The sequence below is a fragment of the Doryrhamphus excisus genome, chromosome 4 (assembly GCF_030265055.1).
Source record: "Doryrhamphus excisus isolate RoL2022-K1 chromosome 4, RoL_Dexc_1.0, whole genome shotgun sequence".
Classification (NCBI taxonomy): Eukaryota; Metazoa; Chordata; class Actinopteri; order Syngnathiformes; family Syngnathidae; genus Doryrhamphus; species Doryrhamphus excisus.
The window spans coordinates 9,272,884-9,296,499 of NC_080469.1; the positions used below are offsets into that span (position 1 = coordinate 9,272,884).

General features: G+C 41.1%; 2 protein-coding genes across 5 annotated transcripts in view; both read right to left on the bottom strand.

Annotated features, from left to right (window-relative positions):
• Positions 1-1,601, bottom strand: part of osbp2b (oxysterol binding protein 2b) — a 39,579-nt gene extending 37,978 nt beyond the window's left edge. The window contains exon 1 of one of the 2 annotated variants that reach the window (XM_058070531.1): positions 1,173-1,601. In XM_058070531.1, coding sequence (XP_057926514.1) covers positions 1,173-1,330 — 158 coding nt within the window. In that variant the 5' untranslated portion in view covers positions 1,331-1,601. The remainder of the gene's footprint in view (positions 1-1,172) is intronic. The other variant, XM_058070532.1, reaches the window with a different exon arrangement.
• Positions 1,602-2,896: 1,295 nt separating this feature from the next.
• rasl10a (RAS-like, family 10, member A) lies at positions 2,897-21,769 on the bottom strand. 3 transcript variants are annotated; one of them, XM_058071995.1, is made up of 4 exons: positions 21,587-21,769; positions 21,020-21,388; positions 7,661-7,785; positions 2,897-4,603 (listed from the first exon to the last, which is right to left on the bottom strand). In XM_058071995.1, the coding sequence occupies exons 2-4, from the start codon at positions 21,233-21,235 to the stop codon at positions 4,333-4,335; spliced, it is 612 nt and encodes a 203-aa protein (XP_057927978.1). In that variant the 5' UTR covers positions 21,236-21,388; positions 21,587-21,769; the 3' UTR covers positions 2,897-4,332. The 3 variants fall into 3 exon arrangements, with proteins under 3 accessions (XP_057927978.1, XP_057927976.1, XP_057927977.1); XM_058071993.1 differs by having other exon boundaries at positions 21,523-21,769; XM_058071994.1 differs by having other exon boundaries at positions 21,481-21,769.
• Between the last annotated feature and the right edge of the window lie 1,847 nt (positions 21,770-23,616).

Consider the following 23,616-nt stretch of genomic DNA (forward strand, 5'->3'; position numbering starts at 1 on the left):
TCAATATCAAATAACACAATATATCAATTAACCACGATAAATGAGGGACGATTGTGTACGTTTTTTTATGTATTTACTTATTTTATTTAGTTTTTCAATATTGTGGTTCATCAAATTGTTTAATCACGGATAGTTGTATTTACAATTTATTACTATAATTATTTATTCACTAATTTACAATGTTTACACTGGCAGCTCTGCTGAAAAACTATATTTCTTTGTTCACATCAGAGTAACTAGTATCGTAGTGGTTCACTTGTTCGGTTGACCAGTGTGGGTTGAGTTTCCACTCAGTGTTGGTGTGAATGGTTGTTTGTATATGCCGGTCCAGGTTGTAGGCCCCCTTTCACCCAAAGTCAGCAGGGATAGGCTCATACTGATACTTCATCATGTAAAACAGCAACACATTTTGTCCAGTAAGTGCCCTATAGAGTCATTTCATCTCTCTACTATAAGGTATTTAACATATTAAAAACAATATTTAATATGATGCAGTGCACTACAGCACTGCAAAGTATAACCATAATGATAAACATTAAATTATTAATCTGATGATACATGATTGACCAGTATAATCTTTGCATAGAGAATTTTGGGTACTGGACTGTGTACCAATAATAACCCATTAGTGCAGTGAAAACGTTGCATGGTTTCCAGTAGTATTAACACTTTTGACGTAGTTTGCTTCAGCACATGCCCGGGGCTAAGGTGGTTGTTTACAGGGCACCTGAGCCACAGGTGTTATAAGAGACTGTTTGACAAAATGACATAGCTGTATCGTGTTACAATGATCCCTGGGGCTCACTGCAACAGATGGCCGGGGAATTACATGTGCAATACTAAAAAAATCACATAAAAGTAAATGATAATATGGTAACGATTAATGTTAACTGGAGCTTGGATCCACACGCCCCTGAAAGTAGCTAGCTTAGTTAGCTAGCTAACGTCGTCATCCATATTGGCCAGACTTTCTCCCACACTTCGGAGTAAGAAGCTGTGCTGGTGCAGTTTGTTGTGTAAATGCCGTGTCGCTGCCATTGCGGACATCAAAACGGCTGTTGTGTCTGTCAGCTGACCGCCTGACGACGGTTAGCCTGCTAGCCAGCCGAGGTATCCAGCTGTAGTGACGTCACGCAAATATGACTAGCTGTGTGTCGAGTCTTAGTTTTTACCTGTAATAAGACAGCAAGCCGTTGCTGAGGACGAACCATCGCCGCTGGTACCCTTTCAAGTAGTTGGTCCATTTAAAAAGCCAACCTTTGTAAGTATCCGAGCCCGGTGGCGGGGCCGCGGCAGAGGCGGATGTCGAGCTCTTTCCTTGCTCACTCATCCTTTGCTCAGCCTCACGCCGAAGCCTGCAGGCAGGTTACACCGGCGTCAGGGACACCACACCCCCCGGATAGCAAGGCGAGCACGTCCGCTTTGACGAAAGCGGCAAGGCGGAGGAGAACCCGGGACAAAACACAGAGCACCGAAAACACACTTTTTCTCACATGACGCCGGGGAAATGGGCACCGGAGGAGAACAAGTGATGAGACGTACAGCTGATGCCGACTGCAGTGGGTCAACAACACAGAGCTGCATTCAATAGAAAGGGGATACAGCCTTCCATGGCTCCCAAATATTATAAATACAACCAGCTGTGATTCCCATTACGACAGCGTCTGTCCGTGAATGCCATTGATATTGGAAGCAGTAGCTCCAAACTGATCGTGTACGTAGACATCATTTGGAATGTCTGCCAATGTCTACTTCTCAAAGTCTATGTTTGTGACCTGCATCACGTGACTGTCTCAAGGAAGACATTCAACATTTGGCATGTGGTTAGCGTGCAAAGGGAAGTACAACTAACATAATGTTTACTTTAAAACTATCAACGTTATTTAAAAAAACAATCCATAATCAAATAAATAGCAGAAATCAATGAAGATTTAGATCTCCAACTTTCATCAAAAGGGTAAATGATAATGGTGATTTTGAACATGCTTAACAAGTCACATTTAAAGTATACAGTACATCATATTATGAGATTTGCACAAGTCAACGTGTTGATTTTCTGGAAAAGTCCACCTTGAAATTTGATTTTTAAGAATGTCCACTAAAAGTCAACATCTCCTTCTCTGTCAGTCATTGCAATCACCAAAGACGATCCAGCATATCAAACCTTTTCTTCTTCTTCTAGTTCTTCTGTTGTTTATTGGTGGTTGGCGTGCAACCTTTGCTTGTCAAAAACTTGCTTGATTTTGCTTTTGATCAGCCAATCAGAGGACAGAAAATGTCTTGCTGGCCATGACCACCCACCACTCACTGGTTGGTTTACTACTCAAAGTTGATAAACTCTGCAAATAAATAAAATGCATAGTGAAGTTGGAGTGTAGCTGTATCTACTCAGAAAATGCTCATTGTCAATACTCAATATATTATATATTTATAATATTCCAGTATTGTGGATGATGTAAAAGTACTTGGTGTCGAATTATGTGTTTTTGAGACAATCCAACTAATTATATTGAAACCAGGACTATATAATGATATAGTATATGCCATTCTGCATGCACGATAAATTAAAATTAAAAAAATATTTCCCTATCTGTAAAAACTATATTGAGAAGTCATGTTGTTGAGTCGCCCATTGAAATAAGTATCAATCATTGTCATTACACGGTTGCCAGTGCTATTCTACACTGCACAGTAAACAATGATACAGATAATGTACAATAGCTACCAATTGAAATGGCTAAAAATCGATTGCTACAAGATGTAATAGAATAAAGAACTGGAGTCCATCACAAATCCAATTAAGGCCCACTAATAAAGTCCCTACACCACTAGATGGCAGTATTGGCCAAATGTTGCCACACAATGATGACAAATGCAAGGCACTGCAAAGTAAATGTAAGGTTACTGTTCCCAAATGCATTTAATCCATCATATGTCAAAACATTACAATACCAGCACAGGAAAATAAATACAAGTCTGATAAAAAAAATGTAGCCCTTTTTATTTGGAAACACACAATCTGATGATAACTCATGCTACACTTGGTTGCTGCTACATCTTTTTTATATATATATGTATAACCAAAACTACTAAAACAGCAATCTACCCTGACCGAAGGGTAAACACCACATCTTGAATAGAATCATGAGCTTGTGCTCCCACATGCCAGTGTAAAACCATCACATTCACTCCACTCTGCAGCTCACAACACAGTGTCAAAAAACCACATACAAAACAGTCAAACACGATATCACATTTTCACATCAGTGCAATTAAAACCTGACCTGTTGGATGTGGTACCAACAATAGCATGCAAGCCAAATAATCCCTCTTTAAGTACAAGTCTTCCCATGTTTAGTGCAGCCATGTACATCTCACATGATTACCAAGCTTTATTAAGGTTCTCTGTGTGTCTGCAGGGTGTTTGGTTGAAGTCTTTGAGCTCTGCTGCAGCATTTTATAGTGTGGATGGGTTGATTGGACTGTTTGTGTGGCATTGTAATACGTATAACCCAGTGGCTCCATCAGTCAGGTGGAATTATTGCTCCTTCTTAAGCCAACACATTCAACATGTGTTTCTCATTTTTGTCCTTTTCTAGCTTGAATGTCAGTGATCAACTGCCCCACAACCCCCACCCATTTCTCTCTCTCACACACACACACACACACACACACACACCCGCATGCAGTGCCTCATCTCAGGCTCTGCAGCCTCCTGCCGGTCCCCGTTCCCTTGCGTTAATGTATTCACCAGAATCAGCCACTGAGTGGGGGTGTGTGATAAAAGGGATGGGGTGGGGTGTGGGGGGGCCCTACAGTACATCATGATAAGGGACTGCAGCATTTTCCACTGCAAGACAACTCTACAACATCTTTCCCCTAAACAAACGTCATTATATAGGGGCAGTATGGACAAGAAAGAAAAAGTGTCATTTCATCAGGACAATGCACGCTACCTTTTCTGAATCTAGTAACATACTAATAATATCTATTTGTCCCCTTTTTGTTCAGTCGTCTCCTCAGGTGAACCTTGCTGAATAGGACACATTTGAAAGGAAGACTCAACAAATATTGCTGCCTCTCTGCTTTGAGTCTCACAAAAATAACTTCCTTCCAGTCAGCCGGAGAAGCAGTACGTGTCAATGCAATGCAATGCAAGGCCTGTTATGTCATATGAGACTGGGAAGTGGTCATGAGTGAAATCGTATACAGCGCAGCTTCTAAGAAATCTCATTATGAAAAATCAGCTCAGTAAAGCAGGAGGCCACGGGGTATTTTGTTTCCAGCCATTTAGATCAAGAAGTCCTTTGCTCCAATCCTCGGGTGAGAAGGTCACATGACAGTGCAGCGGTTCCTCTGCAGTGCCCCCTGCAGACGGATAGAGGTGTGATTTTGGCGCAGGCCCCGCGCCACAGCAATGCCCAGCAGCTCTTTGAAGAGCAGGACCACGTGCCAGTTGAACTTGGCAGAGCATTCCACGTAGCCGCACTTCCAGGTCTTCTTGACCAGAACCGACACCGCCCTGCGAGGCATGAAGCGTTGTCGCTGCAGATCTCTCTTGTTGCCGACCACCAGAATGGGCACCTCGCTGCTGCTGCCTTCCCTGTACAGGTTGACACATGTTAGTATGTGGGTGCTGGGTGGTTGCGTGTGCAAGATCTTCTATTTGCAGTTTTCGCTTTCCTACTGAGGTGTGAGGGGGCGGACTGGAGGATTAAAGCTCATGGGCTCATGGGGGCCTCCCACCACCCTGCTTGCAAGCAATTTGGAGTGTGAAAAGATGGCGTGTGAGAGGTGGGAATAAATTAGTGAGTGGAGATGTGTGTTTGTAAAGCACAGTCATACAGTGTTAATGTAAACATCCCTCGTCATTTCCTGGATAGTACCATGAGGGAACAACACCTAGTTATGTAACGTGTTTTTAAGCAAAAGATGCACATAAATACTGACAGTCATGTATTCACACTCTTGCTATACTCTGTATCAGTACATTTTCCTCCACTCATTTTCACTATTGAACAAAATGTGAAAACGTGTAATGTGTAACAAATACACTATATACATTTGATTGAATGCTAGGTTAATTGGCGACTCCAAATTGTCCATAGGTATGAATGTGAGTGTGAATGGTTGTTTGTCTATATGTGCCCCGTGATTGGCTGGCGACCAGTCCAGGGTTTGAAAATGAAGTGAAGCGTGGCCTTAATACCGAGGTATGTGTAAAACCTTGAGGATGTTGTGCGGTCACACCCATTGTGTAAACACAATAACGTTAATGATGAACGGTCAGCGTTTATCACCCCCTTGCTGTTTTTTTAAAATTTATTTCATAAATGATCGCTGATGACTATGGTATATTACTAATAATATGTCATAACCAGGCATGACTATGGCATATTATTAGTAAAAACATATTGAAATACAAAGATATCTGTAGTATTCTGGCCACTAAACGTCATAAATGTTCCATTATTGAGACATGACATTAGATTACCATCACACTTACCTCCCATTACATGTGGAAGTGGTACATTTTTGGCTCATTTGTCTATTTCAAATCCTTTCTTAAGTTTATTCATTCATTCATTTTCTACGGCCGTGCTGGAGCCTATCCCAGCTGTCTTTGGGCGAGAGGCGTCCAGGTACACCCTGGACTGGTCGCCAGCCAATCACAGGGCACATATAGACAAACAACCATTCACACTCACATTCATACCTATGGACAATTTGGAGTCACCAATTAACCTAGCATGTTTTTGGAATGTGGGAAGGAACCTAGAAAACCCCCGCATGCACAGGGAGAACATGCAAACTCCACACAGGGATGCCGAGGGTGGACTCGAACTTGGGTCTCCTAGCTGTGTGGCTTGCATGCTAACCACTCAACCACCGTGCAGCCCCAAGTATGTTTAGACATACAAATCAACTTTCTTCTGTCACTTATTTTTGTCTTTTTTTTATGTCACAAACAAGATGGAGCGAAAGGTGCTTTCATGTCCTCCAATTTGTACATGTTGGTATATTTGTTTCATGGATAATGTTTTTTGTCAAGCAGTTTGTTGGGTGGACTTTGAACACATCACAGTTATGTGATATTAGACACAAAAGTGAAACCTATACATAACTTTCTGCCACAATGCACCAAATAGAACTTTGTAACTTGAACACACACATCTATACATTTGCCACTCTAAACCAGTTCAATCCCAGGAAACATTTCACCATATTGAGAACCTTTCCGGGTTAGTCTCCAAAAGGCTCTTCACTCTATTTGTTCTCAAAAGGTGTGATTACTTGCTAAATATAGCAAAAATGTTGCTGAGTTGACGACACGATCCTTCGTGCTCCATCTTGTTATTCTGTATTAAACTAGTTATTAACAAGCAGAGTTACACAGACTTTCCCATTAGAATGCATTGATGAGTGAGGGCAAACAGGTTGCTCCAAATCTATTTGTGGTCTTCCAAATGTATCTGTGGCGACCCTCCCTAAACAAAGTATGAGAAATGAATGTATGCAAAACATGGCTATAGGTCATGTGTTTTTAAATGATGTCTATTTGTTCAGTAGCTACCATTAATAGCAGATGAGATTATCTTTCATGAAAAAAAATTAAATAAGCTAACTTTTTATGAAGGTTCAATGACAGCCGCTGTTCAAAGAACGTATCTGCTAGTCCCAGGCTTAATCATGCTTTCTCTTTGTTACACTGTGCCTGCTTTTTCTACAAAGCACGACACATTAACACGTTTGCCTCGACAGATGGAGCGATAGCTCAGCACACAGGAATATACACAAAGAGACTTCAACAGAATGATGTTACAACCCCGAGGTGATATTTTTTTAAGACTTGGAAAACACATTGCAGTAATCACAACACTTTTCACAGACTGCGTTCACAGAAACATAAAAATATTTGCAGGAGGAACAAGATGTACCGAGGGCTGTGTGAGGATATTGCCTCATGCCAGCGGGCTGAAAAAAATAAAAAGACAAATATAATAATAATAATAATTCTATTTGTATGTACTCTACCCAAATAAAGACCCCCTCCTCTGGTAAATCATGCCTCAGCTCGTAATGAAAGTATATGATTACAGTTTTCCACTGCATCTATTTGTCATGCATGATTTTTCCCACTGCGGGGGATTGAGATATTATTATCATGGACAATAAACCCTGACCAGCACATGTGGAACAGGAGGGTCAATCTACTGCGTGGGGGCAGTGTGGTCATAAAGGACCATATAAAACAAATGGAGTCAGCTATTGTACCTTTCAAAATGGAAATGAGTGCACTTTGCCATGCATCATCTCCATCTCACTGTGTCAATTTGTTAGTTCTGCTGTCCGTCACAATTAGAAACATCCTTAAAAATCATCTTCAAATCTCCATTCACATTTGCAACATCTCACATTCACCAGTGATGCGAATCAAATGTCATTACAAAGCTGGCAGAATGCTGGAGGAGTGTGCTGAATTAAAAAGATAGCTCCACAGCAGACAGATCTGTCACTGTCATGCTGTCACAAAAGTGTTCTTGTACACTTTTGTGTGTCGCCTGTGTAATTATACGCTGCCTCCAAGACGAAGCGGCACAGTGATGTCATCGGACGTCAAGTGTGATAATTGACAGGCTCGCCTGTCAGACGACCATACCTGTGTTCTACTATCTGCTGCCTGATCATCTTCACGTATTCAAAACTCTCCACACAGCAGATGTCGTACACCAGGATGTAGGCGTTGGCATTGCGAACACCTCTGCAACGCAAATCCAGCCACTCCTGGAAAACACACATTAAATATACAGATCAATATTATATTATATGTAGATATAATATATACAGATGATTAACTATACAGATCAATAATGGGTCTAACCTGGCATAGGCCAACACAAAGGTCATTCTGTATGCTTCAGCTTGTCTTGTTTAAGATTGCACATAACAAGTCATACATTCAGCTTCGAGAGTGCATTTTTAAAAATCATTAAAATAAATACATTTTGCCTCAATGCATGAGTCCTACCACATTCAAATATGATTAACAGGTACTGTTTTTTTCATCTTCATTTTGATTATACAGTACTGTAGTTTTACAGTGTTAATCGTTGTAAACAGCACAATTTAAATGTCTTTGCGATTTCATATCTCATACTTGGAGTATAAATGTTCACATTTATACTATCAAATGTAACAACAGTACTAAAATACAAGGCAATCCTGAAGAAAAGATCCCCTTTCTTTTCCAGTTTTAGGGGAAAAAAATCTCCTGATCAAATACAGGGCAGAAACTGAAGATGGCTGGCGACCAGTCCAGGGTGTACCCCGCCTGATTTCAAAGACAGCTGGGATAGGCTCCAGCGTACCCGCAACCCCAGTGAGGATAAGTGGCGTAGAGAATGGATGGATAGATATTTAATAATGTAAGATTAATGTCGACATCAACAAATGAAACAGTTGAAGCAGATTTGAAGCAGGTTTTTAAAATCTGTTTTTTTAATCATATTAATCAACATTGAACATCAAGAGGATGTGAACATGCCTCCTTGTTTTGTTTTTTTGTGTTTTGCAATTAAGAAAAAACACAGCAAAACACCAAAACAAACAGTAAAAAAAATCACCCATACAATTTTAAATATAACTCCTCTGCAGAGCTATGTAGTAGTATAAAGCTTGATTCTCCAACCCTCTCCATCACACGGGCTTCAGCTGCTCTGTACACCGACCCCTGCCCACTCTGCTTTCCATCAAAGCCTCATCTTCCTGGAGCTGCTGTGACAAAGTTCCTATGATTAACATAATATCACAAGATATGGTACGTCACTAGAAAGCACAGAGGCTCTCGCTACGAAATCTGCCATCAAAGTAGTTTAAGACAATTTAAGGCAATTAAAAAAAGAAGGTCTTCCCTCAGAGACCTTTATATTCATCGCCTTGGCAACTACATCGGCATATAGTAGTAACTGCATGTTGTTCAAACGCCCAATTGTGAACTCGTTCCTCTAACTTTGGCCATCTAACTTTCAGCCTGCGATGAGCTTTTTTTCATTTCTCCATTGCAGTTAGGAGTATGCTCCACTTTTTTTTGCCTGTCCCTCACAAGTTTCTCCTTCACTCCAAACTTTCTTTCTGCTGCTCGATTACAGATTTTGGCTGCATATTTCACTACTTGCAGCTTGGAATCTGCAGAATATTGTTTTCTTTTTGGGGGTATTTGTGTTCTGTCTTTCTTAGTTGTCTTTTTAAGTTGATGTTTACATACATTTTCAGTGTCAGTGTAAAAAAAAACACACATACACATATCAGTGTCAGTTTAAAAAAAACACACATACATATATACATATATGTGAAGGACAAGTCGCAGGACCAGCCAAACCATGACAAAAAGTGTGACGGAAAATTATGACATAAAATATTGAAACATTTAATGTGTGGTCTCTGTGGGCTTTCTTTGTACAATGTATGTATATGAGAATGCATTGCAAATAGGATTTGTTGAGGTTTGGTTGTCTGCCTACACATACTAAGTAATTATAGACTACACACCATAATATTAGAGAGAAACTAAACAGCATGTGCTGCTTTTAGTTTTATGAATCACTTTGGCTCGGTGTCATAATGCGTCTCACTTGGCAGCTTTTTTTTCTTTTTTTTTGTACAACGGTATGGGTTGAATCTGAGAACTATTTGGTTTGTCGCAATGAATAACAATTATATAGTATAGTGCAATAGTGGAAGGTGTGCTTTTCTTGATTGGGAATACGGGTGACCCCCTGATATATTCATATAGTGTTTCCTTCATCTGTCACCAACCCACCACCACCTCTATCTAAGCCCCCAAAAGCACCTAATGAATTCCATTACTCCTGACAGAGGACAGAGATGGAAACAAAGGAATTTCGAGGGCTGTGGTGTCAAGGTTTGCTTGAAGGGGGAAATAAGGAAAGAAAGTCAGCCGTGAGATAGTGTTGAAAAGATGAGAAAGATAACCTCGGGTGTGCTGGTGAACTAAATGAAGGTTTTGGAGTGCAGGAGACGGGAACTCTAAAAGGCTGTTGCCAACATGTATTTCGACGTTTGAACACTCATCCCCATGAAGCAAAACATCAAATATTGAAAATGTCAAGGCTTATTTAAATTAAACATTTAACTGCTAAAAGGGCTTTGGCTTTTCATTACCTACTTCTGTTACGTTAGCCTGCAAGAGAGCCATTACTGCCAAGAGCTATTATACTTCACTTCATCCATCCATTTTCTATACTGCTTATCCTTACTAGGGCATGCTGGAGCCTACCCCAGCTGTCTTCACCCTGGACTGGTCGCCAGCCAATCACAGGGCACATATAGACAAACAACCATTCACACTCACATTCATACCTATGGACAATTTGGAGTTGCCAATTAATCTAGCATGTTTTTGGAATGTGGGAGGAAACTGGAGTCTCCGGAGAAAACCCATGCACAGAGATGCCTAAGTGGGGAATAGAACCCACGTCTTCCCGATCTCCTGACTGTGTGGCCTACATGCAAACATCAACCAAATAATGTCAACCATTTATTCTCACTTGAGAAGTTCTCATTTATGCAGTACCTCCTCCACTCTGCAGGGGGGCAACAACCAAGCATTGTCATCACAATGAAGCAGTTAGTAGCAGGGAATAAGGTGTCTTCCTTAAAATTGTCAGGATTTGTTTTAATGACTTTTGCTGAGACAACATATTTAAAGTTAATATTGCATTTTATTTGATTGATTATTGCAGTATCTGTCTTATTGGCAAAAACGGTGTGAAATGCATCCATTGGCATCACTTTAAAAGAAGCTTAATGTCTTCATTCATTACATGACCTGTGACCTGGCATTAGTTTGTATCGGTAAGGAAGCCCTGGGTAAATGTCAGTATATGGGATATTGGTAAATACCCATATCAAATATCATACACAATATCAAATATCAGGCCCTCAAAGCATCTGCTAAAAAAAATGTTTGCATGTAGTAGTTGTAGTTAAAAAAAAAAAAAAGTACTCCTATTACTACAATAAGGATATAACATAAAATATCCGAGATGAAAGTTGTAAGAATAAAGTCATCATACTAATGCACCTGTAGACGTGAAATAAAAGATCATTTGGTGGTATTAAAAAGATCAAAGCGCTGTTTCTTTTGATTTTATGCTCATGATTTGCATTCGAGCTGTACACCGCCATTTTTTTTAAGCAATGATTGCACTAATTATACAGGGTTCTCCCCTGGGGTATTTACATGACTTCACCCGACAGGCCTGTGTAACCTGAAACTGTAATGCGGGAAATCAAATTGCACCATGGAAAATGGCGTCAAGAAGAAGCACCTATCATTTACTGTATGTGCATGGCGGATGTGTGTGAGGGCGATGCTCGGTGTAACTTGCAAAGATGGAAACGCAAACACATTTGCGTGAAGGCGGCCGGCTGAGTGTGAGGCTTGGCACACATCTGCAGCGATAATGAGGCTGCTCAAACACGGAGGCAAACATGGACCACTGACATTCTGCAGCAAAGGTGAAAGACAAGGAAAACGCTATATGCAAGAGAGATTTGTATTAATAGTCAGTCCGCTGTCGGAAGAAGGACAGATTGGTTTCTGCTATTTTTCTCCTCGAGAGTCACTACAATTTAATGAATCCTTGAATGCATCTATATAGTTGCTTATAGGACTCATGTCATTTAATAACAGTGTCAACCTATCTCCCCCTCATCTGACACTCATCAGGTGCACAGCAACTTCAATTGCAGCTGCGCTAAAAATAGCATCTTGTATTCTCATCTGATCCCAGTCCTGTTTTTAAATGTGGAGGAGGAGGGGCGAGAGACGCAGGCAAGACCATATCTCCACAGCGCAGCAAGATGTAAAAAGGTAAGCCATGCGAGTCGGGGAAGAAGCTAGGCCGTGCCGTGCTGATGATTTTTTTTTTTAAATGTATGGTTGGCCGTGTTTATTTGTGCCAAAGGGTGCTTGCGGGAGCGAGGATGTGAAGTGCGGTGCTACTGTTTGGAGGACGAGAAAAGAACATCTTCTCCTTGTATCTTCAAGGGCCAAACACAACACGTTTCCCTGACAACTGCGGGCTGCTGTCCATGTTTGTAAATCTGCCTAAGTCTACTGATTTAAGGAAGGTACCTGGACCATCATCAATCAATTGGATGGAGCCGTACTGGTGTAACCTGGTGGGGGGCCGGGTAATGGGCAATTAGAAGTATGTCAACCATAGGTCACACAATCTGATTTGCAATTAAAATGTATTAGGTCCCCTCAGGATAAAACTTTCATTACTCAAGGATGACCTTACCAAGAGTATTTCAGCATGTGCAACACAAAACCTTTACAGAGATGACCATGTTTTAATTAACGATGGACCATTGCTCATGACTGGGACTTACATAGAATGTGAGTGTCAACACTGTATGATGTATGAATATTTCTAACTCCAAGCTTAATAAACCTGGATGTTTAATCTAACCATAGCTGCATATCATACAACCTTGGTTAGTGTCAATCTATTCTAAAAGGTGCGTTCTAACAAAAGAAAACAAGTTAATACGAGCTAGCTAACAATGCCCATTTGTACCTATATCTACCTATTTTGAAGCTAATGCCCTAACAAAAAAAAAGCTTAAAAACCACCACAAGTGTTCCATATACATAACTGACTGTATATTAACCGAGCTTCAATGATATTGTCCGGTCTCTACATCCGGATTGGATTAGGAATCCAACACATATGGATATATGCTAAAAGCCGACATGTTAAAAAGATACATCGCTATTTATGATCAACTCCTATACCGTTTGCAGCTAGCGGCACAAACCGGAAGTCTTTTTAAGTACTCGTGAGTGTGACCAACCACAGTGAAGTCGGCGTGCCTGGAGGCGGGGCCATGGGTAGAATACATTAAAAAAGACCGTTATCGCAGGAACCTCAAAATCCAAAGAAATACATTTGAATAGGTGCAGATTCTGGAAGAACTATACAGCTGTATGTGCTGGTTATTGTGTGTAGCTGCTCTATAGGAGTCCACAACTCAATATAAATAGGTCCTCTTTAACTACTACTTGTTTTTTGAGAATTCTCACTCATGTTTCTGTTGTGTGTTGCAAACCATCAACAGGTTTAGCTTGCATTTGCTGACATATTATTGCGATAAGTGATAAGCACGGTACAGAACGGTGTTAGCATTATTTTTTAGTCCAGAGACGAGTCTTCTTAACACACGCTACCAAAACCTACAGGACTTAAGTGGAGCAGCAACAACCCAGATACATTTAGAGGTAATATTATTAAATCCATTATTTTCTCATGATTTAGATCACTGTCCAAATCCTTGTTATGTTGAGCGTGTAGTTATCCCTGATGTGCCATGACAGCGTCATGCCTTCCAGCCTTGTTTGGGAGCATAAATCAAATCATTGAGATTTAGCTTTTGCTGCATCTGGGTGCCTCAACCTCACTTTGCTACACTAATCTTGACACCTGTGACTAAAGTGGCCGAATAGCACTTTTACAGCTCCCAAATACCGTGCTTGAACACACACACACACACACGCACACACGTCATTCAGGGATGAGCACATGATATTTGGAAGGCTCAAAGTTACATAATGTGTAACATTATGTAATTCCAAGCTGACAATATTGACACAGGAAACGAAGGCAGCCGAAAGAGGAACATTTGTGTCCAAAATAAATAGACTAAATGACTCAACTGTGAGGGATCTTATTACGTAGTCTGATGAAGTTATTATCAGCAACAGATGAGCACCGCAAACCAGCATCAAAGTAACACAATAGTAACAATAGACAAGTAACAATAGTCATCTTGTTTGTTTCCAATATTAGACAGCTTTCAAATAAAATTCATTCTTTGTTTTTTACAGCTCTAATATGAAGTTATGAGATATTGCTCACAAGCATGAAAGCGCACTGACTCACTCCAGCCTGCAGCTTATTCATGACAATTAGAGGACACTATTTGCTCAGCCGTCCTTCAGCAATGCCCATTAAACTCTGTGCAACCTTTCTAATTGACTGCAGTGTCTTCTAAATTGCTTTTTTTTTGTCTGATACTATTCCAGCAAGGAACATGTTTGTTGTTTTTTAATATTCAACCTGTCTACCAGCTGTATTAGTGCTGGTAGAGTTAGGATTAGAAACTGAATTATGCTGCACCCTGAAGTGGTCATCAGTCATTCACAGCTACAGATAATCTACACCAGGGGTCTCAAACACGCGGCCCGTGGGCCAAATGTGGCCCCCAGGACACTAGTTTGAGGCCCCCGCCTTGATATGAAAGTTTAATGTTAGTACGGATGCTGTATGGTATCATGTACCCAGAAAAAATTATTACGTTTGAGTAATGTTCATGTTAAAGGTTAAATAACTGTTAATAGTTATCCTCCCTATCCGTGTGGAAGTGGTAAGTTTTTGGCTATTTAAGTTTAAAGGAAATAACTTGAAGGCTACCGTTTAGGTCGCTAGCTCTCTGGTTTGCGAGTTAGCATGTGTCTCAAGACCCTGCAGTTGCGCAATATGTTGTAAATAAAAAAAGTATAAATGTGACTATAGTCGTGTTTTGTCATGTCTACAGGGCTCTAATAATGCTTTGTTAATTTTTATTTTATTTTATCAGAGCTTTTATTGTAGAAAATCGGAACCAAAGCACTGAAAAAGTTTGTATATTTTTCTGTTTTTAATAAATGTGTTGTTTTGTTTTTTTTTTGTAAAACCTGATGCGGCCCAGCCTTGCCCAGACCCTAGCTCCAGTGGCTCCGAGGTAAATTGAGTTTGAGACCCCTGATCTACACTATTGTAGCAAATGGCAACGTTGGTTATTTCTCCTTTACATACATTTAAAGGCTTATTATATCATGACCAACATTTGATCAAGTAGTTTTAGCATTCAAGAATTCAAGAATATCAAAGAGGCCCCCCACAACCTTCAAAATAAAAAAGGACCCCTGCCCCACAGTAGGCGACAGTCCTCAATCCCAGATACTGCTGTTGTGTTTCACTTCACTTCACCCACCTTGCCTCCAGGTAAGGCAGCCCACACTAGTGTGAAGTAAGAAGCCACAAATGTAGATTACCACCACCAGTGTGTTACTGTGGAGTGAATTAATAACGGGCTCCCAGTGTAATGCTCTTTGGGTGTCGAAAAAGGCTCTATTATATTATCAAATTATCTATTATTAGTATCTTCAGGCCACCACTCACATGGGTTGATTTATTCAAAAATGAAAAAATGTATGCAAAAATTGTGCATCGGTTTGCATACACTTCACTTTGACGGTTGTCGTCAGTGACGTATGGTCAAGGGAGGCAAATTTTTTTAGAAATGAATTAATAAATATTCATATTTGTCCATTGAACTGTATTGTACATGTCTTTTCTGTATAATTCCAATTGTTTTTAACATTTTCGTAAGTAAAAATTGCTGAATTTGCACATCTATCAAAAACCAGTGGCAACCCAATTTTAGTTCATTTTTATGCTGCAAGATGCTTAATTTAAGAAAACATATGTAACATTTGCTTGAATACGTTTTATTTGATTAATAATAAACCCTGCATGAAACAGTATGAGGGCGGCATGGCGGTCGAGTGTTTAGCGTGCAGACCTCACAGCTAGGAGTCCAGGGTTCAATTCTACCCTCGGCCATCTCTGTGTGGAGTTTGCATGTTCTCCCCGTGCATGCGTGGGTTTTCTCCGGGTACTCCGGTTTCCACATTCCAAAAACATGCTAGGTGACTCCAAATTGTTCATAGGTATGAATGTGAGTGTGAATGGTTGTTTGTCTATATGTGCCCTGTGATTGGCTGGTGACCAGTCCAGGGTGTATCTCACCTCTCGCCCGAAGACAGCTTGTGAGGAAAAAGTGGTAGAAAATGAATGAATGAAACAGCATGATTGATTCATGAATATATATTTGAAAAACAATGATAGAGTAAAGCTGTGAAATTTGTGGTGTCAGTGCTGTCATGATATAAACGGAGGACATGGACACACTAGGCAACAGGGCTTCACACATGACTGGAATAGACAAAACACCTAAATGAAACAACAAGTAAAAGGAAAAAAAAAACTCATGTCCTGGCAAGTTTGCTGCTGAGCAAAAAGGGGCTCCTATAAATCTTGCTCCTCGAAATGTTGTGGCAGCACTCAGCTAATGGCTTTCACTCTCTGTGGATTCCTTCCTGAGGCTGTGACTGACAACAGGCCACACTTTCCCGTCACAATGGGATGCAATGGTGCTGTGATATGATTCAACACGTGTGCTTAAAAGCTTCGTGTGACTCAAAGCTTGGCCCACACTTCAACACACACACTCAGTCTGTCTCATTCCAGCTCTCCTGGCAACTCCACACAAGGGGTGAAGCATCATTCCACTTTATTCATTCATTCATTCATTTTCTATTGCTTATCCTCATGAGGGTGGCTGGGGTGCTGGAGCCTATCCCAGCTGTCTTTAGGCGAGAGGCTGGGTACACCCTAGATTGGTCACCAGCCAATCACAGGGCAGATATAGACAAACAACCATTCACACTCACATTCATACCTATGGACAATTTGGAGTCGCCAATTAACCTAGCATGTTTTTGGAATGTGGGCGGAAACCGGAGTACCCGGAGAAAACCCATACATGCATGGAGAGAACAAATTCCACATAGAGATGGCCGAGGGGGGAATTGAACTGGGGTCTCCTAGCTGTGAGGCCTGCGTGTTAACCACTCAACCGTCGTGCAGCATCTACACTTTATTGTCAGTGTTAAATGCTGTAAACCTTATACTAATCCGCACAAAAACATTCTTCATTTTACTTCAGCCAAGCACATTTGGCAAGCAAGAGGTATTTGTTGTTGGCTGCCATTCGTTTAACAACAATGCAGTTAAGGCAAAAAGTACACAATCGATTACTAACTTACTAACATATTGACAGACAAACACATATTTGGAGCTCCAAGATTCTTTCCACAGTTATCACAGGTATTTAGCTCCTGTGTCTACTGTTTGAGTCAGTATAGTTGGCGTTAAATCAATAATAGCACATTTCTGTCATCTTTACTCCATGTACCATGATTAGTGTTATTGAATTAAGCTGGCTACTTACGTTATGGTTATGCCTGCTGACTTCGGGAGAGAGAGGCGGACTGGTTGCCCGTCAATCACAGGGCACATCTAGACAAACAACCATTCACACTCACATTCACTTTCATACCGATTGACAATTCAGAGTCTCCAAATTGTGGACTGTGGGAGGAAGCCAAAGTTCTCGTAGTAAACCCACACAGAGAGATTTGAACCAAGATTCGAACCCAGAATCACCTGATGATTGATACTGATTCTGATGGACTTAATAGTTTTTCTTGAGTTTCTTCAGTGTCTCTTGTCCGGATTCACCTCATTATCTTGTTAATGTCTGTGGATTTAGTTTGCTAGTGTCTGCCTTGTGTGCTGTTTGTTCATTTCACATGCTTACTGTCTGTTTTTCCCAGCCAGGCTTGCTGCTTTTGGGTCCACCTCCCTCTGCCTACACTACACCACCAACCATGACACAGATGTCATCACTAAAGCGGCAAAAAAAAAAAAAAAAAGACAAGTGAACTGTTACAACCAAATGTTCCATTACGCTTAGCCTGTTCAGGACACTTTCTGCCTCCTCCTCGGCCTGATGTCATCTTCTCCATGACGCCTCCTCAGCGTGGACAGCTACAGCTGTTGTTCTTATTTGCGAAAGGAGCAATGGGCCGCGTCGACATCGGATCTTATGAGGCAGCTAAATGCAGTGACTTTGGAGATTTGGTTCTCAAAAAACATCCACTCAGCGACCATTCTCCTGAGGACATGAGTCACACCTTGACTTCAGGTGCTATGAACTGCACATCATGGAAACTTACAGATGGTTTCATGATATGATTCATTTATTCGTCTCCATATATATATATACATATATATATATATATATATATATATATATATATATATATATATATATATATATATATATATATATATATATATGTACATATATATATATATATATATATAATTCTTTGAATAGTGGTACACCTATATCAGGCAATGAGACCTAATATAAGCGCTTGTATCAAACCTCCTGGCTTTACAAGTACAATAAAACTTTGTTCTGGAGGACTGATATTGTTAAACTGATGTCATTTACAGAGAGAACTGCACTATATTTTACAGAGATTCTGTTTTTAATATTTTTATATATCACAGTATGATGATATAAAATGATGTAAAATTCTAAAATTCTGGTCTTATAAGGTGAAGTCATATAAAAAGCTACAAAGCATCAATTTTCTATGCCACTTATCTTCACTAGGTCGCAGGTATGCTGGAGCCTATCCCAGCTGTCTTTAGGCAAGAGGCTGGGTACAACCTAGATTGGTCACCAGCCAATCACAGGGCAGATATAGACAAACCATTCACACTCACATTCATACCTATGGACAATTTGGAGTCACCAATTAACCTAGCATGTTTTTGGAATGTGGGAGGAAACCGGAGTACCCGGAGAAAACTCATGCACGCATGGGGAGAACGTGCAAAGTCCACATAGAGATGCCAAGTGGAGAGTCAAACCCGGGTCTTCCCGATGTCCTGACTGTGTGGCCAACATGCTGACCACTTGGTTAACTGAAATTAACTCAAATTAACCAGTGATTTATAAAGAAAAATATTGAAAAATTATCAGGGGTGCCCAAACTTTTTTATACCACTGTATATGGAACTTAGTTATCAATCTCCCCAGTTGTCCTAATATTCAGTTTTCGACAAAAATCTTCACCAAAATTTTGTTTACATACACCTTATTGTACAATATTCTATGGAACAAACAAATTTGTTTGCCCTGTACTAAATCATTCTGTTCAATCAAGATCTCAAACAAAGTAGCATCCCACGCATTGCTGACTCAGTCTCTGTGCATTAGCATTAGCATTAGCTACATAACCTGCCATGGAGACAAAGAAAGTTGTGAACCCCAACAAGTGTTTAAGAAGGTGAAAAACAATATTGAATTCAAGCCAAAGTATGAAGATGGCGTTTCAAGGATGTATAGAATGTCCACATCAACAGTAAGTTCTCCTGGCAAAGAAATAAGAAATCAAGAGAGCTAATGTTGCAAAAGTGGTAACGGTGTTAATGAACAGAGATCGCAATGCAGTAAAATACTGAAACAATAACAGCTATAATCATCATAGTATTGGAGTAGTCAAGACTGCTCAGTCCATGCTTAAAAACAGTGACATTGTTAAATAAAGGACATCTATATTGTAGACACATGATGTGACCCTATCCTTTTCCTAAATGACATGTGCCATATGACCTGTGGTCAAAGACAAAATAGCAGGGTGTTCTATTTTTAAACGGGCAAGGACAAAAGCAGCATCAGCCTGTATTTGTTCACGTGAGATCAGTCCCGAAAACACACCATAGTTAATAAATAACAATACACACGCCGCCATTCTGTCCTCACTGGGGGCACTTTAAAATGTCAAAGTGAAGCGTTAAGTCAGTTGCGTCTCCATAGCAACTATACAGAGGGCATCTGAGAGTGCTAAAAGAAATAAACATCAGTGTTTTAGTCACTACATGTGAAGAGAATGGATAAACGTGACCTAAGAATAAGAAGAACGGTCCGGCCAGGCCCAGTCCAAATAAGCTACATGTATCTCAGCCCTGTACACCCACCCCCTGCAGGGGCAAACATAAAAGTCCGGTGCTATGTGTTTTAGGAGACGGTCAAGGGCGGTGAATGAGAGGGTCATTCCCCGTCATCTTGGGGTAGCGGAATGGTTCCTGAATGTCGTTTGTGCGTATGCGCAAAACGGCAGTTCAGAGTACTCAGCCTTCTTGGGGTCCATGATGGAGAGCACCCCGGCTGGTGACTCTGTTTTGCCCTGAATTCCTCAAGGATCTGGATGTTGAGGGACTGTCTTGGCTAACATGTCTCTTCAACATTGCATCTAAGTCGGGAACAGTACCTCTAGATTGTCAAACCGGGGTGTGTTCCGAATGTAGGAGAATCACACTCCTCAGCTTCCCTGAGAAAGTCTATTCCTGGGTGCTGGTGAGACGGTACAACCGTTAGTGGAACAGAAGGTGCAATGTGGTTTTTGTCTCGGTCACAGAACACTAGACCAGTTTTTCACCCTTGCAAGAATCCTGGGAGATACATGGAAGTTTGCCCAACCGATATACATCTGCTTTGTGAACTTGGAAAAGGCATTGAACCATGTCTCTTGTGGTGTCTTATGGGGGGTGCTTCGAGAGCATGGGATTGGGATGCTACTACATGCCATTCGGTCCCTGTACAACCGGAGTAGGAGCCTTTATTTTTCATTTTCTGTCTGTTTTCCTTTGTTGGAAAAGATGTTCCTCCTCATCCTAAGTATGTAAGGTTAATTGGATAGCTAATAATAATAACGTTGGTGTGAATTGTTGCTTATCTTCCGTATGTGGTGTACCCCGCCTATGGGCTCCAGCTCACCCGGTGACCCTCATGAGAATGAGTGGTGTAGAAAATAGATGGATGGAAGCTTCTATATGACTAAAGGGTAAAAGAAACACTGTGACCAATAACAATGTTTACCATAAAGGTGCCATCATTCCTTGGCTCCAAATGACACTTTTTTTCCAACCAAAAATGATAAGAACAGAGCCACCAGTCAGCATATTATAATAAAATAATAAAATGAATGAATTATTAGTGAGATATATTATTAGATATTACACTAATTTGCTTTGTCACCTGTAACACAAGATTTTGTTCACTTAGCTTAGCATATATTGACGTCCATCAGATTGGTTTTAGCATCTTTAATGCAGTGTAAATGTAAATATGGATGACTTTTTAGATGTGCATAGTTATGCAACCATCATATTCCTATTCATGCTTGTTTATTTCACTTGTGGAATAGACCATGTCCAGGTATGTTCCCGTGTGTGCGTTGTCGTACCTGACTGGAGCTGGACGGGAAGGAGGAGATCGGCGGGACGTCCAGGACCTTCAGCTCGTACATGCTGCCGTTGAGAATGACGGAGGGTCGGTACACATATCTGGACCGGGTCGGCGTGTAGACCTCCGAGAAGTCGTTGTAGATGAACTGGCGGATTATACAAGTTTTGCCCACTCCGGGAGCACCGATGACGGCGATACTCAGCGTCTCCACCATTCCTGGAGCCCGGGGTCAGAACCATGGACAGCCACCACGACCAATGGAAAACTAAAATCTCCCACTCGTGGATCACAAAGTTACAACTCCGGGCTGGAGGCGGGAACAAGTCATCCACGCAGCCAGCAGACGTGTGTTGTCTGTAATGGCATCCTGTGGAGTGAAAGGAAAGACAGTTTGTCACAAGTAAAGCCCCACGGACTGTGGATCCGCATGCAAGACGTCACAGCTACGTGGAAGTCCACCTCGGTGCCCTCCACATGGACACAGCCAGGCTCCAATCTGACCTTGGCAGGAGCCCTCGCTGTCTTCATGGCTTCTTCATGGCCACCATGCACTGCTTCCACGTACCTCCATCACGCGGCGCCGAGACGCGCTCCACGTGTGGTGGAATCACACACATGCACATGATCTTCTTTCTTTCATCGACGAATCAGCTTTAGGTCATTTTAAGGAGACAAAGGGTAATCCAGGCAGAAACTCGGGCGTGGGTTTTGTGTAATGGCATCCTATTGACGAGCACCGTGCGTCTGCGGATGGGAAGACACCAGCTTCTCTCTCTCTCTTTCTCTCCCTCACTCCCACAAGATCATGTGATGCAACGTGGAAGCTGTCACACAGAGATGCAGGACGACACATTTCGCTGAGGGACACGATTTATAAGTGGATAGGGTCCATGGCCAGGGCAGGGACGATGAGCCTCATCCATCACTGCTATGAGGGGCTGGGGGGGTCAGCATGTAGCCTGCCATGGCCACGGAGCCACTTAATGACACCACTTTTATGTGCAGGCCTCCCGTGGAGATTACAACCTTCTTCCATTAATTTACCAATTCAAAATCTTTCTTAAAACTCACTAATCTTTTTCCACGAACACAGTGGCCACTTTTAGGCAAAGCTAACAAGAGCAAATTCCAGAAAATCCTGGCATTTCAAGGATAATATTGTCAGAGGTATTACATAAACCCTCAGTAGGAGACTTAGAATATGCACATTTTACATCTTACTGCATGGTTTATCAATATAACATTGTTTTATTTTAATATTTGGCAGTAAAACATTTTTTTTGCTATTAACATTTTATTTTGTATTTATGGTCTATTACATGTTGTGTGTTGGAATTTTATTGAGATTTATATTTATTTTGTATTAGTTTCGCCTTAAAGCACAAAAACATTTTTTTTCCAGATTAAAAAAAAAACATTCATTCATTATTTTTTAATACCTACATGACTTACCAAATGGTCAGTTATCATGATTGTTTGCAGTGTATTATATCATATTGAGTGTATTTCTGTTATTTTCAACCACCCACATAGCTAAATAATCCATTAATTTATTTTCTACCGCTTTTTCCTCACGAGGGTCGCAAGGGTGCTGGAGCCTATCCCAGCTGTCTTCGGGCGAGAGGCGGGGTACACCCTGGACTGGTCGCCAGCCAATCACAGGGCACATATAAACAAACAACCATTCACACTCACATTCATACCTATGGACAATTTGGAGTCGCCAATTAACCTAGCATGTTTTTGGAATGTGGGAGGAAACCGGAGTACCCGGAGAAAACCCACGCATGCACGGGGAGAACATGCAAACTCCACACAGAGATGGCCGAGGGTGGAATTGAACCCTGGTCAATTAGCTGTGAGGTCTGCACGCTAACCACTCGATCGCCATGTCGCCCAGAGCTAAATAAGGTAAACATAAATAAAGGACGTAAGGGGAATATCACTAGAAACGTTCTTTAAGTAGACACTCTGCTTTTCACTTACTTTCATACCAGAGTACATAAGAAAACCTGTAATACATCCAGTGTGATATACAGATCTCATGGGATTGTGCGGGTGTACCTAATGATGTGTCCCGTGAGCTTAATTGTGTGAAGCTGCTGGGCCTATTTTTCTGTTTCGCTCATCATAAAGATTGGCTGAATTGGAAGAGCATGGTGGTAGAGCCAGAAACAGTGAACTGCATGCTAAATGTTGGTCATTCATTAACAGAAGCAGCCAGGTATAAAAGTGCTGGTGAGACGTTGATAAAAAGCTATTCATTACCACAGCACACTGCGATGAACTGCTGATTAAACAGAAAAGAAGGGTTTGGCACACATCCAGCATGATCAGGGTTGCTGGTCCTGATCTTCAACGTTACTCATCAATCTGAATACAATCAATAAGTCAGCCACCACATTTGATTTCAAGCTGTGCATGTAATTGAGCGTTCACTGCAGTGTAAAAGGATTTTCGGATTTGTGACATCAAAGTATTCCATATAGAGTAGAAACTAAATGAATTCTCTGGACAAATCAATACGGAAGTCAATCACTGCACCTTTTGCACCATGAGACTTGTTCAGTGGCGCCCTCTGTTGGCTGGCATTCA